Source organism: Cinclus cinclus, chromosome 4 (genome assembly GCF_963662255.1).
Source record: "Cinclus cinclus chromosome 4, bCinCin1.1, whole genome shotgun sequence".
NCBI classification, from domain to species: Eukaryota; Metazoa; Chordata; class Aves; order Passeriformes; family Cinclidae; genus Cinclus; species Cinclus cinclus.
Genome location: NC_085049.1, coordinates 13,388,736 through 13,405,730, shown reverse-complemented (window position 1 = coordinate 13,405,730; position 16,995 = coordinate 13,388,736). Strand labels below are relative to the sequence as shown.

The 16,995-nt window shown below is 36.6% G+C and overlaps 1 protein-coding gene across 2 annotated transcripts in view; it reads left to right on the top strand.

The window, feature by feature from the left end:
- The window catches only part of SEMA3A (semaphorin 3A), a 161,891-nt gene that overhangs the window by 119,845 nt on the left and 25,051 nt on the right, over positions 1-16,995 (top strand). For both annotated transcript variants that reach the window (XM_062491661.1, XM_062491662.1), the window contains 5 exons: positions 8,017-8,159; positions 9,312-9,426; positions 9,524-9,593; positions 10,663-10,807; positions 16,246-16,465. In XM_062491661.1, coding sequence (XP_062347645.1) covers positions 8,017-8,159; positions 9,312-9,426; positions 9,524-9,593; positions 10,663-10,807; positions 16,246-16,465 — 693 coding nt within the window. The remainder of the gene's footprint in view (positions 1-8,016; positions 8,160-9,311; positions 9,427-9,523; positions 9,594-10,662; positions 10,808-16,245; positions 16,466-16,995) is intronic.

Here is a 16,995-nt window from a genome sequence, read left to right as displayed (position 1 = left end):
AAAAGGCCTGAGAAAATCATATAAACAGAGAGGAGCAGGTTTTGGTTTCTGACTTCTAGGATCAACTGCCATAAACTGCTTCTGCATCTCCAGGGACTTGTGCTCCACCTGTGAATCTTCAGAGCATACAAAAGGCAGGCCTTTAGCATCACTCTATATGCCTAAAGTCTGTAACACCCCAAATCAGAAACATCTTTTGTCTTCAGTGCCTCCACGCTCCACTTCCTCCCCTAATACATCACTTCTTAGCATAAAGACTCTGGTATTTAGTTCTTGTCACTTATCCAGAGCTCTAAAGATGTAGGCTACACAGTTATGGCACAGGCTTTCTAATGTTTTTATTTCCAAACATCAATGTCAAAAACTTCAGATAAATAACTGTGAGAGGAAGAAATAGGCTCTTAGCTGAACTCTTATTACCTTTAAGAAATACAGAAAATTGAGATTAAAGTTTTCCTAAATGGACACAATGTGCTGCAAGCCTCACTTTGTGTTCTGTGATGGACACTAGTTTTCTCAGTCACCCAATTAATCTCTCTGAGGGACTAGTAAATAAGTTTAAAATTAATTGTGTTGATAGATATGCAACAACCTTAAAACACAGTCAGTAATGAAAAGAGGTGTTAATTTTGCTTGTTATTCTGTAAGGAGATAATAATCACCTCTTTCAAATTAAATAGGGTGGATAGATCATAAGCATTGTTTTGTGAGAAATCTAATTTATGTTGAGCATTAGGCTATAATTTTACTGAACTTTTGTATTCACTTTTCTTCACCATATAATTAGTCTTTAACAGGGAATCAAAACTATTGTTGTCTCAGAAACTGATAATTACATCAGAGATCAACATTTTCTCCCTTCTTTTTCCTGTGGGAGCTAAAATGTTATTCCCAAAATATGGTCATGCTGAATTATGCCTCTAAGGCAGAGGAGATGAGGGATCTTGGGGTGGTGGCATTGTCTTGGCTGGCACTCAGGGACTCATTTACACTACTCTAGACATGCTGAGCACCCCAAACTGAGGTTGTACTCCTCTTACTGTCATTTGGCCCTGCATCACTGCCTGCCCCTGGGAGGGCACTCCTGGCTTAGTCCCCAACCTGGCCTTGCCAAGTTTTCACTTGTCCACCTTTGCATAGAGCCTGAACTCTTTAGGATGTTACAACACACTTGCCCTTTTTTGCTTTTGCCTCAAATACAGGTCAGTAATTCCTTAAAAATACATCATTTAAATTCACATTTATTGTTTCTCACAATGAGAAATGATACATGGATAACATTCATGGTTGAGCCACTGTAAAAGACACAAGGCCTAGAGTCATATTGCTGTATGTGTAAGTGTACCATTGAGATGTAGAAGAATGTACGTGTATAAAAATATGGTGTGACTTCTTTTAATGCATGTCTCTTAGTGTGTTGCATTGCTGCTACACACATGTATTGAAATGACAGAAGGCTGATATGTTGTTGCTACTTTTAATATCTTTCATCCTTGAAAGTCTGTAATCTCTTTATGTCACACAAGTCACCACTGAAGCATAGCAGTTGTATTCTGCAGAGGAAGGGTTTGTAGGTTTGAGGTTGATTTTTTTCTTAATTATGGAAAGAGTTTAAAATAAAATATATTTTTTAAAGTACACTGTTGAAATTGAAAGAAGCCTTAGTTAACCTTACACTTATTAGCATGTTTTATAATCTAATAGATTATATAATAATTATAATAATCTAAAGACAAAAATTGTCTTTACTAATCTTTTAAAAATTGATAAAAAACAAGCTATCACTCCTAAGAAGGAGAAACTAGCTAACATAACTAATACACTAAGATCATCTTGACTCAAAGATAAACTGCTTGATGAATATCATCAGTCTTTAAAACTCTTTCAGATTGGAATTTCCATTGCAAAATCAGTGAGGCACCATAGGGCTTCTTACCTTGTAATAGCTGCTGACAGCTTGATCATGCATGGCCTGCGTGCCACACATCCTCCTGACTTTGTAAATAGCATCTTTAAATGACATCTCTACTCTGTGGTCTGTCCTTTCTATGTTAGCATCTGACAATAAGTTACCACAAACCCTCATATTAGTTCCATAATAGCCACAAGTTATCCCTTGTGCAAACAGTTCCCACTTTGAGGATGTGGTCTGATGCCATCCATGTTATTGAGGAGCTTCACTAGAAGCAATGAATCCATGAGAGCTTTGCTGCATTTGCCTGAGTCAACAGCAGCAAGAGGAATGTGAAAGTTGAGGAATTTAAATGAAGGGACTTTGAAAGAACACCACTAAAAGCTTTGGTGTTTTGTAAACTACATTCGAGTGTGTAAAACCACAAACCATCTTAGCCCTCTCATCACCACATATTAACAGTTTTGTCCTCTGGTGACCTTGCTGAGGGAGAAGCTCTGCTTTGCACATTTGTGACTGGAGCTGCAAGTCTCCTCTCTGTGGGTAGTAGGGCTCACAGTGAGAGCAAGTCCAGATTTTGTGAGGACAGTGTTTGGCTCTCTGCACTGGGGTCTCAGTGGATGGGTGTTGTATGTGCTTATGAAGTCTTGACTAGCTGTCTATTTTTGTTGTTAAATTTTTAATTTCATCTTCTCTAGTCTTCCTTCACCTCATGGTCCCAGTCACCCTCCAGTACTTTTCATTAAATTACAGCAATTGCAGTTTTGCTGAGCATAAAATTTCCCTAGTTTCTTAGAATTTTCTTGCTGTGAACTGATAAATTAGTCATTTTGACTATAAATATACAATAATAGGGGCATCCAGTTCAAACTCTTTACAAAGCATTTCCTAAGAGAACTGCCCTTTGGCTCCTGTCAAGTAAAGAGATGACCCCAGCTTCTGTTCCTTCAGCTTACTCTGTCCTGACAGCTAGAGGTAATTTCTATGCCTTCAAGTTTATAGATCTTCATTAAAATGCTAATACAATTCACTTAGAAAGCCAATTTCTGACTTTTATTGTTTCTTGCTCTTGGGTGTATGTGTGTATTTGTGTGGTTCTTGTTGCTAAAGAGTAACATTTGTTAAAGAACCAGTGCAGATCGATTTACCTTTGCTTTTCCTCAACCTGAAATGCTGAGACAGGCAAAACATGTTTCCATTACTTAAATAAGCAAACAATGGCAAATAAATCATAGAGGCAGCTGGACAAAGGTGTCGTTTTCATAGAGAGCCAGATTTCTCAGGAAGGACAGTTTAATGGGCTGCTGCCAGTGAGATATCTGAAGAGCTGGTAATTGCAGGAGAGCACACAAAGTGGTGCACAAAGGTGTCATGTGGGATCTGAGAAGCAGCACCACAACCAAGACAACTAGCAAAAGGAGACTGAAAAAGGTGTGGATTTTAATAATTTGCCTCTTAAAGGCTGATTGTTTTAAATAAAAATCTAAGTTTTTATTTTTAGCTTGCTCACTTTGGCTGCAAGATCAGAGAAATGTTTTTAGCTGTAATTTTATTTTGATCATGTTTATGCTGAGGCTTTGTTTCTCCTTTGATCATGCTTAAACACGTTTCAGAAATGTTTGTTTGATGTATGCTGGTTTTTTAAAGCAGTCTTCCACATTGTCTGCCTGTGTTTTTTAAAAGCAATGAGTCATTGCAAAATATTTGCTGTCAAATTATTTCTTAAATCCATTTTCCCAAAACAAGCTTTCTGGACTTTTAGCCAATGGGAGACTGCTTTCAAACAAATGCTGAACTTTTGTAACAGCATTTCTGAGGGCTACATGGATTTGAGGCAGTTTTAGGGTTGCAGGATACTCCATCATTCAGAAACTTTACAAATTTCATACTCAGAAATTTGGATTTATTCCACCTACCCCCAGTAGCTGTAGTGCACTGACTTTTACATTTGTTACTGGTGGGTTTGCATCAAAGTCCTATTTCCCATTCAGTAAAACTTCCAGCATTTCTTTTGTGGCTGTGTTGTGTTGAATGTATGAAATAGGTCAACCCTGACTCAATTATTGCAAACTTCCCATGGGGACCCCTTGATACCAAACCTGTTTAATTTTGCAGGGTAAGGCAGGGTAGTCTCGATACTTGAACATACACATTCATGGATGACATTCTTTCTTCTGCTGCATGGGTGAGCAATTAGGAGAGTCAAGGAGAAGTCTCTAATTCCCTCATCTGTGGATATCTCCCTTCTAATCCTCAAGGAAGAGCAATAAAAAAGTGCTGTGCAGTCCATGGAGAGGGCTGTGTTGCGTGACTGCTGGCCATCTGGCTGATTCATTCATCAGGACCCTCACCAGCCAGTAGTGAGCATGCTCTGAAGCCCTGGGGTTGAATGAAAGTGTGCATCAAGCCTCAGGCAAGTCAAACAGCCCCCATGCTACCGAAACAATAAAGAACACACTACAGATTGATGGTTCTTAGCTTTATAACCCATGACATTACCAACCACTTCTCTCTCCCTCTCCCCACACATGGTATCATGATGTTGTTTCTGTAATCATTACATTCATTCTGAACAGAAATTAATCTATTTCTATATGCAGCAGACACATGTAACCTGCTCTTCATTTATTTAGTTCACTGCGTAGACATAGATCTGTTAGATGCAAGAGGGGAAAAACCTAAGCTCCACCAGGTAACACCAGCAAGGGCCCTATAACATGCAGAACCACTCTTTTATTGACTAAAACATATTGATTTAACTAGATGGCAAAACAATTTGAGTTGTGCTCAGTAGGAAACATCAGTGTTGTTCAAGAAAAGTTGTTCTGTGATGTACAATGGAAGTGTTTCTAATATGAGGTTATGTGACTATTTCATTTCCAGGGATGTAGATAGGATTATTAATCACTCATGGAAAATCTGAATCCATCTCAGATGAGCACTGGTGAGAAGAATATGCAAAGAATACTCACACATGCTCTGGCTGTGGCATTAATTTTATCTGCCTGCCTCACAACCCTCTTCTCTCCTCTCACGCTGACAGAATAATTTGAAATACATATTTTCAATTTATTCAACTATTTTTCTATCAGTGTTGTGTCAATCCTGCTTTAATACTAAACTGTCTTACTATTTCCGGTTCACTTGCAAAATTATGAGAGGGAAAGAAAAGCATAACAATAACAATACGCTAACCGAGGGCAAGTTTATATAACCAGTGCTATATCAGCAATATTTTTGACTCAAATGGGACTCCCCACAGTATCTTCATAGGCCAATGTAAATTTAGATTTTTGATGCCTGATAGTATAGTGATTTATTTTAGAACTTGATATCTTGTGATTTACAAAACCCATTGCACTAGAAACAAATCATTCAACCTTTTGGGAGTGTGTTTAGGTTTTGGTGGAATATTATTTTTTACCCCTTTTCATTAAGACCTCAAGAATATAAAAACAACAAAAGAGCTTCTCTAGATCCAGTAGTCAAGAATGGTGTCTTGTAATGGGTGTCCTCTTTCTCTGATGAATGCTTCCCCAGACTCAGTGCAGAAACTTTCAAACTGTAACCCTTGTTTCTTGAGATTCAAGTTGCATGCAAAGCCCTAATATATCATATAAAAAATAGCTGAGATATTATTTATCTTGGATCTCTTGTCAGTGTAACTTGAAGGCTATTAAATGCACACTAGAAAGATAGAAAGGACATTTAATAGCTTACATTACTGTGTTTGGGGTGGAGATCTTAAGATCTCAGATTTTTTATGTTCTCAGATGTCTAAATATGTTTATTTTAAATAGAGACAATAGGTGGTAGACACAGTTTCACAGAGATCTGTTGTGTAGCCTGTGTTGTTCAACACGTTCATAAATAACCTGAAAAAGAGGTTGCATGGGAGGTTGGGTTTGTTTTTCACATGAACCTAAGTTATTCAGCATAATAATACAAAGCAAGACTGTGAAGGATAACAAAAGGATCTTATGCAACTGGGTAGCTAAGTAATCAAATGACAAATCAAATTATTCTTGATGAATAATGTAGTGATAAACCATGGGGGAAACCATCAGGAAAACATGCATATATTCACAGATAAAAGGATGGTCTATGGACAAAGCACCACCAGTGAAGAGTGAGGTTCTGGGGTTATGGCACGTAAATTCCATGGCAATTTCAGATTACTGTTTAGGAGCTGTCAAATCCATATTAACTGTTAGGAATGAATAGGAGAAAAATAAACAAACAAACAAAAACCCAACAAAACAACAGAGAAAATTGCTCCAACCCTTGTTAAAGAGCAGAGTTCATCCACATCTTGATCACTAGGCAATTTTCCAATACAGGAATTGAGAGGAACCAAATTAAGTTTTAGGATCAATGTTCAAAACACAAAATCAGAAGTAAATTTTAGTTCATTACATTGTGTAGGTGAGGAACAAATTCCAAAAGGACGTGCTGACTTCTGGAAATTTGCATGGGTTCAAGAAGAAACTAGACAGATAACTGGATGAGAAGTCTATTGAGAGTTAACCAAGGACAAAGAAAGCAACAAAGCCCAGGGAATCAGCTACACTGAAAGCAACTGAAGGAAGGGACTTCATTCTTGGAGAGTATTATTTGTAATCACCATAGTCATTCTTGTCTAATAATTACTTCTGGACAATCTTAGAGGTTGTGTACTGATCTAAGTAAATTTTGGTCTAAGCCAGCAGGGTCATCCTTCTCTATTTTTGTGAAAATATATATATATATATATATGTGTGTGTGTGTGTGTGTATATGTATATGTGTGTGTGTGTGTCTGTGTGTACACATGTATTCACCTACACACACAAGTACGTGAGAATGTATACATGTGTATACATGCAGAGTACACGATAATGCACACAAAATTATACTGTATATGCTCATACAATAGGAACACCTAAACTTCTATGTTCATAACCTATCAAAGTATATTGCTTAAAAACAATGCCATCCTTAATAAGGCAATGGGTTGCACAGGCCAGCTAGTGCAAACTGGCAAAACATAGCAAAGTTCGTTATTTCCATGACTCTACAGCAATAAACATACACTGAAAAGATGTTAATACAGACACTGAAATAGCTTACAATTTCACACCAGAACAGGACTCTGAGTAGTTAAATATAGTTCACAGTTAATTATCCCAGCAGGATGTAGAATGGTTATAAAACAGATTGGTAAATCTGTTGGATATGCCTTCTTTTTCCAAATATAGTGAAAGATACCAGCTGAAGTATCTCTCTAAAATACAGCGATGAGCCAGATGAACCACTTGTATGAATTTATTGATGTGAATTCTATAAAATTCTCTCTCCCAAAACTTCTTTGCAGTATTTTTATATAACCCATCAGTATGTCAACATTATATGTGTTTTCATTTGTTGATATATCTTTTTTACCACCAAATGAAGTTGTCACTCTAATCACTAAGAAATAAAGTTTATGTATACAAAAATAAAAAAAAATGGCAAGACAGACTATTTTAACAGCTTGAGTAGAAATTCTAGAATACATTTCTCTTCTGAAAAGAAGACAAAAATTGGGAATTTGGGATATCATGTGGTAGTAGTATCAATCAAAATGTGTTTTTCAACTTAACTTTTTTTAACAGTAATGCACTAACTGTTTTCTAGGTGAATTTTTTTTTAATTTGTAAAATGAGAACTTTACATTTGTTTCCATAATGCTTTCATTTGAATTGTGACTTATACATCAAGATTAACCAAAGTCCAGACATCCAAAGAACAAGAAAAATGTCAGTAATAAATACATGGAATTATAAAACCATGCTGTAATGTTATACAAACATTTGTAAAGACATTTCATAAACATTTAATTGCTCCAATAATAAAGTTAGGAAGTGTTCATTAAATGCCTGTAGCAAGCACCTCTCTGTATGAAAGATAAGAGAAGTGTAAATACCTGTCACATATTAACAGGTGATGATGTACCTAATATAGAAATATTTGCCATGGGATGCAATGATTTTGTCTTGGGAAGAAAAATGACAGTTCATTTATGTAAGGAAGATAAATGATCCAGTTCTTGGAGTAGTAACATGCACAATGTCATTGTCTTCTCAGATCCCAGATTTGTCAGTGCTCACCTGATACCAGAGAGTGACAATCCAGAAGATGACAAAATCTATTTCTTCTTCCGTGAAAACGCAATTGATGGAGAGCACACTGGAAAAGCCACTCATGCCAGAATAGGGCAGATCTGCAAGGTAAGAGGATGACTTCTTGGTGTGATACTTGCACTTGTAAAGCAATTTTAGAAATTTGGTTTTCTCACCTGTGAAATATTCAGTATCAACATTGGCATTGTACTAAAGCAGGGGTCATCCCAAGAGACAAATAGTGTGGGGATGACATACAGAAATTAATACTAATCAATTCTTTTTTGGGGAGAGAACTTTACAAACTATTAAGTTTGGCTTAAAATGCCATAGGTATCTTCTGAGGCTTAGAAAGTGTCTGCAAAAGAAAGTCTTTTGCAGGAAATGTGACACTTCCAGGTAGGCCAAAAACGTTTGAAGTATTTGCTTTTTAAATGTTAATACCTTTCCATTCCCACATTAGTGAAAACATTTAAATGAGAGGCAAAGGAAGATGCAGCAAAATAATTGTTTAAGGTTAGCTGTAGAAATGGGCAGTCACTCCAAAGACCCTTAGTGACTGCAAGATGAATCATTTGTCCACACTGATGAATGCCCAGATGGTTTTCTGATAGACTTTCAAAAACATTTCTGCTAATGAAATTATATTTAAAAATGTTGTAGTTTTGGCAACTGTGGTGTTTACAGCCAATTTTTCTGTTAATCCATAAGCACAACTTCAGTTTACCTCCTTGAATTCAGGGGTTCCTACTTTAAACCCAATTACCCCACAAGTATGAAGTCCTCAGGGCCATTTGTTCCTACATTTTGTGGCTGTACAACTTATCCCATTGTTCTGCCTTTTTTGTCTACTTTGTTCCATTGCAAGTTTCATTTCTAATTTGTTGTTGCTACCCAGTTAAGCATAACAAACACCCTCAGCTTTTCCAGGACATGGCAGACTGGGAGCTTTGGAGCAAGATTTTCTGCTCATTTCTCTTTTTTCCAGTGTTATATAAGTATAAAGGTATATAAGTAGATTTGAGGGATTTGATTTTTAAATTATGGACTGCTGTGAAATATGATACAATACAATGTAAAATAAAAATAATTCAGATTTTGTGTCTTTGCAACATAATATTGCTTTTGTATATAGAGGGTGAATTCTTCTCTCTTGTTTTCTCTAAATGTCATCTTCTTTGCTGCATTTTGTCTGTACTCTGATGATACTTCAAACAAAGACTGTTGCTAAATATTAATACAAAATGCTTTTGTTCTTAGAATGACTTTGGTGGACACAGGAGCCTTGTTAACAAATGGACAACTTTCCTCAAAGCACGTCTGATTTGTTCTGTACCAGGACCCAATGGCATTGACACGCACTTTGATGAACTACGTAAGTGGCAGAAATGCCTGGAATATAGAAATGCCTTCAGGCATTATCTGTGTGAATTTAACTTAATTTTCTTTTCTTTTTCTTGTTGTCATTACAGAGGATGTGTTTCTAATGAACTCAAAAGACCCTAAAAATCCAATAGTCTATGGAGTGTTTACAACTTCCAGGTACAGAGCATATCGCTTTACTTGCATGGAAACTTGGGTGGCTGCTTGTTTTAAAGAGGTCTCTTTGTTAAAAGTGTTTTTTAAAAACACAAAATTTTCTTAACCTTTGAACTGAGAAGTCAGTGGCAGTAAGAAGTAATGAATTAGGTTTCTTTCTTATGAGCAATGTACATCATCACTCTGAAGCTAGCAAACACAAAGACTATCAGTTTCTCAGGCTGTTCGTGCAATTGAATTGGCTTTTTATACCAGGGGTCAGCATTTGTAGCCCTTTCCACACAGATTTGGAAAAAGAACACAAGCATAAATAAACTTTTTGGGGAGCAGTGAAAAAAAAGGAAATCGGTGGAGTGAAAAATCGGCTACTCAAGGAGATATTAGTAAAAAATATTGCTGAAATCTGGAGAGTCTAACGATCTTCCAAAAGTTCTTTTATTGAATCACATAACTGTGACTTTAATGTTTTTGTTACATTGTGCTTTCACCAAGAACAAAATATACTTGTAGCTTTGGCTTGAGGAAGGTTTGCAGTACTGGTTGTATTGCCACATTTATCTGTGAAGGAAACAAGTTTTAGTTTCTAACCAGAAAGAATGCTTCTAGTGATACCAGGCATAGAGGAGGGGGATTTACAAGTCCTTACTGTCTTCTGTAAAAAATGTCGGGGTAAGAAACAACACTGAAGTTTGCACTTGTGCTGCCCAAGTGACAGAAGAGACTGCTAAAAAAAATAGAAAAATATGGAGTGTAGGAAAGAATTGAATAGTTCTCTAGGGAAAGCCTTACTAAAATTTACGCAGATTTTGGCATTGGCCTTCTGGGGACAAGATGTTTTAAATAGTGAAATAGCAGCCATCTGCTTAGGAAAATGTCTGTGAGATCGTATCAGTTTTGCTGAACTTTCAGAGGAGGTGAGAGAGGATTGCTCTGAGACCTGTCAGAGGTTTGATAATCAGCACATGCGATAAATTAGAAAGCATCAAGCTGCTATTCCCATAGCTCTAGCACTTGATTAAATTGACTGATAATTTAAAGAAACTGATTTGATTTCTTCTCCCCTCATTTTCAGTAATATCTTCAAGGGATCAGCAGTGTGTATGTACAGCATGACTGATGTGAGGAGGGTGTTTCTTGGTCCCTACGCCCACCGAGATGGCCCCAACTACCAGTGGGTTCCCTACCAAGGGCGAGTGCCGTATCCACGGCCAGGAACTGTAAGTACCCTAAGGAATCTGAACTGGGAAAACTGTGGAAAACATTTTCAGACATTACATGGTCCTTGAGTTGAGATCCAGGAAAGAAACTGACACAAATAACAAAATGGATAGAGTGGCAGAAGGGAAAACTAACAGTTCCTCCAGGTCCAGAATGTACTGATTTTCTTGTAACATATGAAACTGCAGTAACAACTACACTTGGATTTTAATTTTAGCATTCATATTAACAGCTTCAAAAGAAGTTTTGGTAATGGCTGGAGAATTTTACTGAAAGTCAAGTGTTTCATAAATTATATTGCTTTATCCTTTCATTGGAATTTGGGTTTTTTTTCCAAATATTGGCTGAGCATTCTTAGTGAGAATGAATGGAAAACAGGGAATTTGCCTGACTGTTAGGAACTTTCAGTCAACATTAAATCTAAGACAGCAAAACAGATATTTCTGCAATAAATTATAGAATGACTACAATGGTTTCTAACTTCCACTGGGAATTTTTTAAAATGTCTGCTTTTACCTGATTATCTGATTCTAGTTTATAAATTAGTAAAGTATCAAGGTATACAAGACATCCATCTTTCAACTGATATAATCACATTCAAGAAATATTTAACTGCCTCTGAAACTTCCAGTAGTCTAAGAAGATGGGACATTTATGAAAAAGCATTAATTCTATGCATTGAGGTCTCTCTTTAGTTTTTATAAGTCAGTTTGGCTCATTTCTGTTGAGAACTGTCATTGCAGAAGATCATATATATATATATATATATACATGTATACATATAAACATATGTGTAAATAATAAATATGTCTACAACATTCTTATAAAAGTCTTCTTAAATACAAGGCACAAAAGAAAGCAGGATAGTTTTACTTCCTTAGTTCATCATATTTTCTACTTTTCTCTGGTATGCTTGAAATTGTCCTTTCAAATCTGATCTTTCAACTGATATATATGCTCAGCTAATGAAAATTACTTCCTAAGTAAAAGAAAACAGTGTCTCCCTGACAGCCGGATTCCTCAGCACTCCTCACTCCTTCACTGTGACTAAAGGAATTTCTAATTTTTTCCAGAGTTAAAAGCTCTGCAGCATAAAAGAGGTTTCATTTCTTATCTGATGGTGAACCTTTTTTCTTCAATTATGACAATTCTGTTATGTCAGGGAGTTTTGTTTGGTTTGGATTTTTTTTGTTGTTATTTTTTTGTTTGTTTGTTTTGTTTTGTTTGTTTTTTTTTAAGTTCTGTTGTTTTACAACTCTGTAGAAAATGTGAATGAGTAGATCTTTTTGGTATTTCTTGCATAGCTATGCTCACCTTTTCAGTTTAACAAACTTAGCGTTCATTATTTTGTTTCTTTATATTCCTCTTTGATTCCAGTATCAGTTAACCTTTCTGAAAAAAAACAGATACTAGATATTATGTAGAACTATGGACAAAGAAGAATGTCGCATGTTTCTATTACAGAAATAGACTGAGGTAAAGAAATGACTACTGCACACAGGCTCTGTTGTATTCCTTCCTCTGCAGAGATCAAATGCAGCTCTGTTGAGATTCTAAATGAACAACTCAAATATTTCCTTTTACGACTGGCAGTTCTGTGTCCTGAGACACAGTTCTGGCCTCAGTTCTGCCTGGGTTTACTCCAAGGCTTCTCTGAGGGTCTTGATCTGACTTGCATATGAGAAAAGAATAACTTGATCAACTTCCCCACAAAAAGCAGAAAAACAAGGACCAGAACCCAGCCCTTAAGTAGGAAAGTGAACTAAGACACCAGAACCTTTGTCAAAGTAAGGAAATGCAGTTTGGTTACAAATACTTTTGTTTCTGGCTGCCCTATCAGAATGGAGTTTACCTTTATAATTCCATTAGAAAATGCTTTTATGAAGATTCACAAAGTGCAAAGAAGTTCAGATTCCAACATAAGCTGTTTTCTTCCCTAAAGGCAAATGTAAATGTTGTTAGAGTGGCTGAGGCCAGCAGTTTGTCCTAGCCCAATGCCAGTGACTCTAATGCTGGGTTCTGCCACTCTGAAAAAAGAGGGGCACCCTCACAGTTGCTAAAATCATTCTGTTGTATGAATAGGATAAAACTGAATTTTTAAAATGAGGTGCATTTCTAGCTAGAAAGAAGGTTTTTTTGTTTATAAAGTGATAAAGTTGTGTGTGTTTTCAATGACTTGAAGATCTGATGAGAATAAAGAAGAAAAAGATTTTGGAAGTTCTTTAGATGTCAGACCTTTGGATTCCTTTTCCAAGAAATGCAGAAAAAGATGGGAGAAAAAACCCTGATCTTAGAATAATTCATTTCCAGATTGCACTGCAGTTAAACAGCATGAAATTATCTCAGGAATTTAATAGGTGAGGTGCCAGTAAACTTCTTGAGCATCTGGTGATTTGCCCAGTATGAGTAAAAGAAAAGGAAAGAAAATGGTTTTTGAAAAACCAGAAAGCTTTATAAACAATTCTACATCAGCTTCACGTGTAGCAAAGAAGTTGCCAGAATTTTTCCTGTAAGATCTACAGGACTCTTCCTTTTCTTTCCTTTCCTTTCCTTTCCTTTCCTTTCCTTTCCTTTCCTTTCCTTTCCTTTCCTTTCCTTTCCTTTCCTTTCCTTTCCTTTCCTTTCCTTTCCTTTCCTTTCCCTTTCCCTTTCCCTTTCCCTTTCCCTTTCCCTTTCCCTTTCCCTTTCCCTTTCCCTTTCCCTTTCCCTTTCCCTTTCCCTTTCCCTTTCCTTTCCTTTCTAAAAGTATCTGGGAGAGGGGGAAGGACTTTTGTGTATACCCCATCTTAACTCAGCTACTTTATCCTAAATTCCTATTTGACTTTCTGTGAATTCAGCTACTGAGCTCAGGTTTTTGCTGCTTCATGGCACCAAGAATTATGGCCAAAGAACTTTTTCTTCCTACCAAAATGTAGATAAAGATTTGTTCTATTGGATTCCTTACTGGGCCTAGTCCAGGTAATGCACTTTAAACTTCACATGAAAAGATTCAGGGTTACAGTAATTCTTTTATCCTCAGAAAAGCAGGGGCTCCAAGGAGTAATAGGGGTCTCAGAATTGAGAGTCTTATTCAAACACATAGAATTATGACTCTAATTCTAGTTTTATGAATTTTCTGTGCAAAGTATATCTTGGTCCCTAGAATGATAGAATATCCTGAGTTGGACAGGAACCACAAGGGTCACTGAGTCCAGCTCCTGGCTCTAAACAGAAAAGCCTCAAGAATTCCGCCATGTGCTTGAGAGCATTGTACAAATGCTTCCTGAGCTCTGGCACTCTTGGTGCTGTGACCACTTCCCCTGGGAGCTTGTTTCATATTGCTGCAAGTAAAATCCTTTGTTAGAAAATGAGCCAGAAAGTAAATACTCAACCAGTTGAAACACAGCTGAAATTCATTTGCCTAAAATTGGAATGAGCATTCATTTAGTATTTCTTTCAGTGTTTTCCCAGCTGCAATTAACAATACTTAGTTCTTGTGTAGTGATTTTTATACATAGAGTACCTTACCGCTATTATCTAATTAATTGTTATCTAATTAATCCAAGTAATTAGTGTTGAACTGTAGTTAGAATATTAATTGCTTAATTAATTAAGCAAACCTAAAATTTAAGTGTAGCATTTGAAACACTATTTTTGAGACAATGATTTGACCAATAATTATGAAAAGTCCATCTGATTTTCTCTTTGTAATATTTTTGTACAAAAGAGCAAGAACATATAATAATAAGAAATAGGATAAAAATATTGAAAAACAAAATAGATAGCTAATTTGCTTTCTGCTTTGTCTGCTCCACATGCCTTAATCAAATATTCTTCTTCCCTCCATTCTTTCCTTCCATACAAACAGAATGCAGGAATTTGCTTACTAACAAATATGCCAGCAAGGGACAATTTACACTTTATATGTCCATGCTGGAAGCATCCCTTTGCTGAGTACAGCAACTACTCTTTTTGACCACATTGATTTTTAAATTTCATTTCTGTTGAATTATTAATAATTCGGATCAAGGTGATAGGAAAGACAATTGATTTCTTCTGTTGAGCATCATGCAGGGTCTGGATTCTTGCTTAATAAGATCTTGTCCTCTAGGTTTTTAATTTAATTGGAAGGTATTTTATACCTGGAAATAAAGGGCAAATTATCTCAGGCATTTTAACACCAGTCGTTTATATTTGAAGTTCAAATGCTGCAAAATAATTATTTTCAGCTGGGATTCAGTGTTTATATCTCTTCAAGAGTTATCTCAACAGATCAGCAGTTGGGGTCACCAAGATCTTTGACAAGTGTCTTTGGCCTGATGTCATTGCGGCTCATTTTCTTCACCCATCCAAAAGTACTAATATACTAGTAATTCTTATGTTAATGTTACAGCTAACGGTTCATAAAATACTTACCAATTCTACAGAAGAGATGAGGGCAAATGGTGGTGATCAACCACAGTTCTTGAGTCTCCTGATGGGGATATGTAACAGCTGAAAGTGGAGAAATAGTTTTGTGGCTACCAACACCATGGTCTTACCTCTCCTGTCCTTTCCAGCCTCTGTTTTTTGTTTACAGTGGGAGAACATAAGCTAAATGTGAAAAGTAGAACCCTGCAGTTCTCACAGATGAGAGGCAAAACTGTCTGCCCCACCCCTGGGTATATAGAGGGGGAAAGTGACTTTTCTTATGTCATGGACCAGATTCATCCCAATGGGACACCAGCTGTTCTGTCACTGTGCAGGAAAGTGAGGGGTTATTGCAGTTCCTTAATGAGACTCGTCTCACCTAAGTGTTCACGTGGATGGTATGATGAGTAACACTCACAAAAGGCTTTCTTTAGAAACTGAGGGGAGAAAAAAAAGTTACCTTTAAGACCTGACTCACTAGATTTGTTTTCATGCAACAGGATCCACATTTTCAGGACTACATGGAGGACACAGAGCTGTTGAGACAAGCAGGAGTTTGAAAAGTCAATAGAACAGGACATTTTCCCAGGATTTAAGGATTTGGTTCCTCACGTAGCGATTTGGACTTCCAGTCAACTTCTAAAGACAATACTTTAAAACAAAGATTATGGCATAATTAATTAATTAATTTTGTGTTGTATACATAACCAAGCACTGAATTGCTTGCCTTGTATTGAATGATTTAGATATTTCAGGATTTCTTCCTTCTGACAATTAAAGACTAATACTAATCACAACTGGAATAAGTTAAAATAGTTTTGCACTGAAAAAGAATAAGAAAAGTGATGTACAAGGATCATTTGCATTCTGTTTACCATATTGGTTTAAATCCAAAATAATTTTTAAAATAGAGACTATGAGTGACAGAATTAACTTTCGCTGTCTGTCACAAAACACTTAGATTCCCTGACATGTTTAATTATAGACTGCCGTAGATGGGATGATAAATAATAAAATGTAAAACATTTCCTTTTTTTTTTGTTTCTAGTGTCCCAGTAAAACATTTGGAGGTTTCGATTCCACCAAGGACCTTCCTGATGAAGTTATCACATTTGCCAGAAGTCATCCCGCCATGTACAACCCAGTATTCCCCATCAACAACCGTCCTGTCATGATTAAAACAGACGTGGATTACCAGTTCACACAGATCGTGGTAGATCGAGTAGATGCAGAAGATGGCCAATATGATGTGATGTTCATTGGCACAGGTGAGACATCTTGAATCTACACTGCATGCTCCTCCAGGACTGATGAAAACCTAGAGCAGATAAAAACTCATACTCTGAAAGACAGAACATTGACAGAAGAACCATGCAAACCTGTGAAAATTTGGGGCAGGACCCAAAACTGTGCTTGTGGGGAGGTCTTTATTACAAACATTCACTCTTACAGCTTCAGGCCATAGCCTGCACTGCTTAATTCTTTAGGAGTTTTGCCAACTGGATTAAGATCAAACCACCCTCTTTCCAGCTACTACTATTAGGGATTTTTATTAGAAATGTCTTGCCTTATTAATTATAATTTAGTATTAAAATGAGGGGTTTGAGGTACCCATTTTGACGTGCAGCATAAAAAGTATTAATGTGAATGAGGCAAATATCCAGGTATGGTAAATGTCTTTTGTGCCTTTCAAGTATTTCAAGTATTGTCTTAAGATGCTTGGCTCTTCAGCATCATTTTACTTGAGACGAAGATATCTGGCACAAATAGAGCATTCTCAGGAGAGCTGGTATCCAGA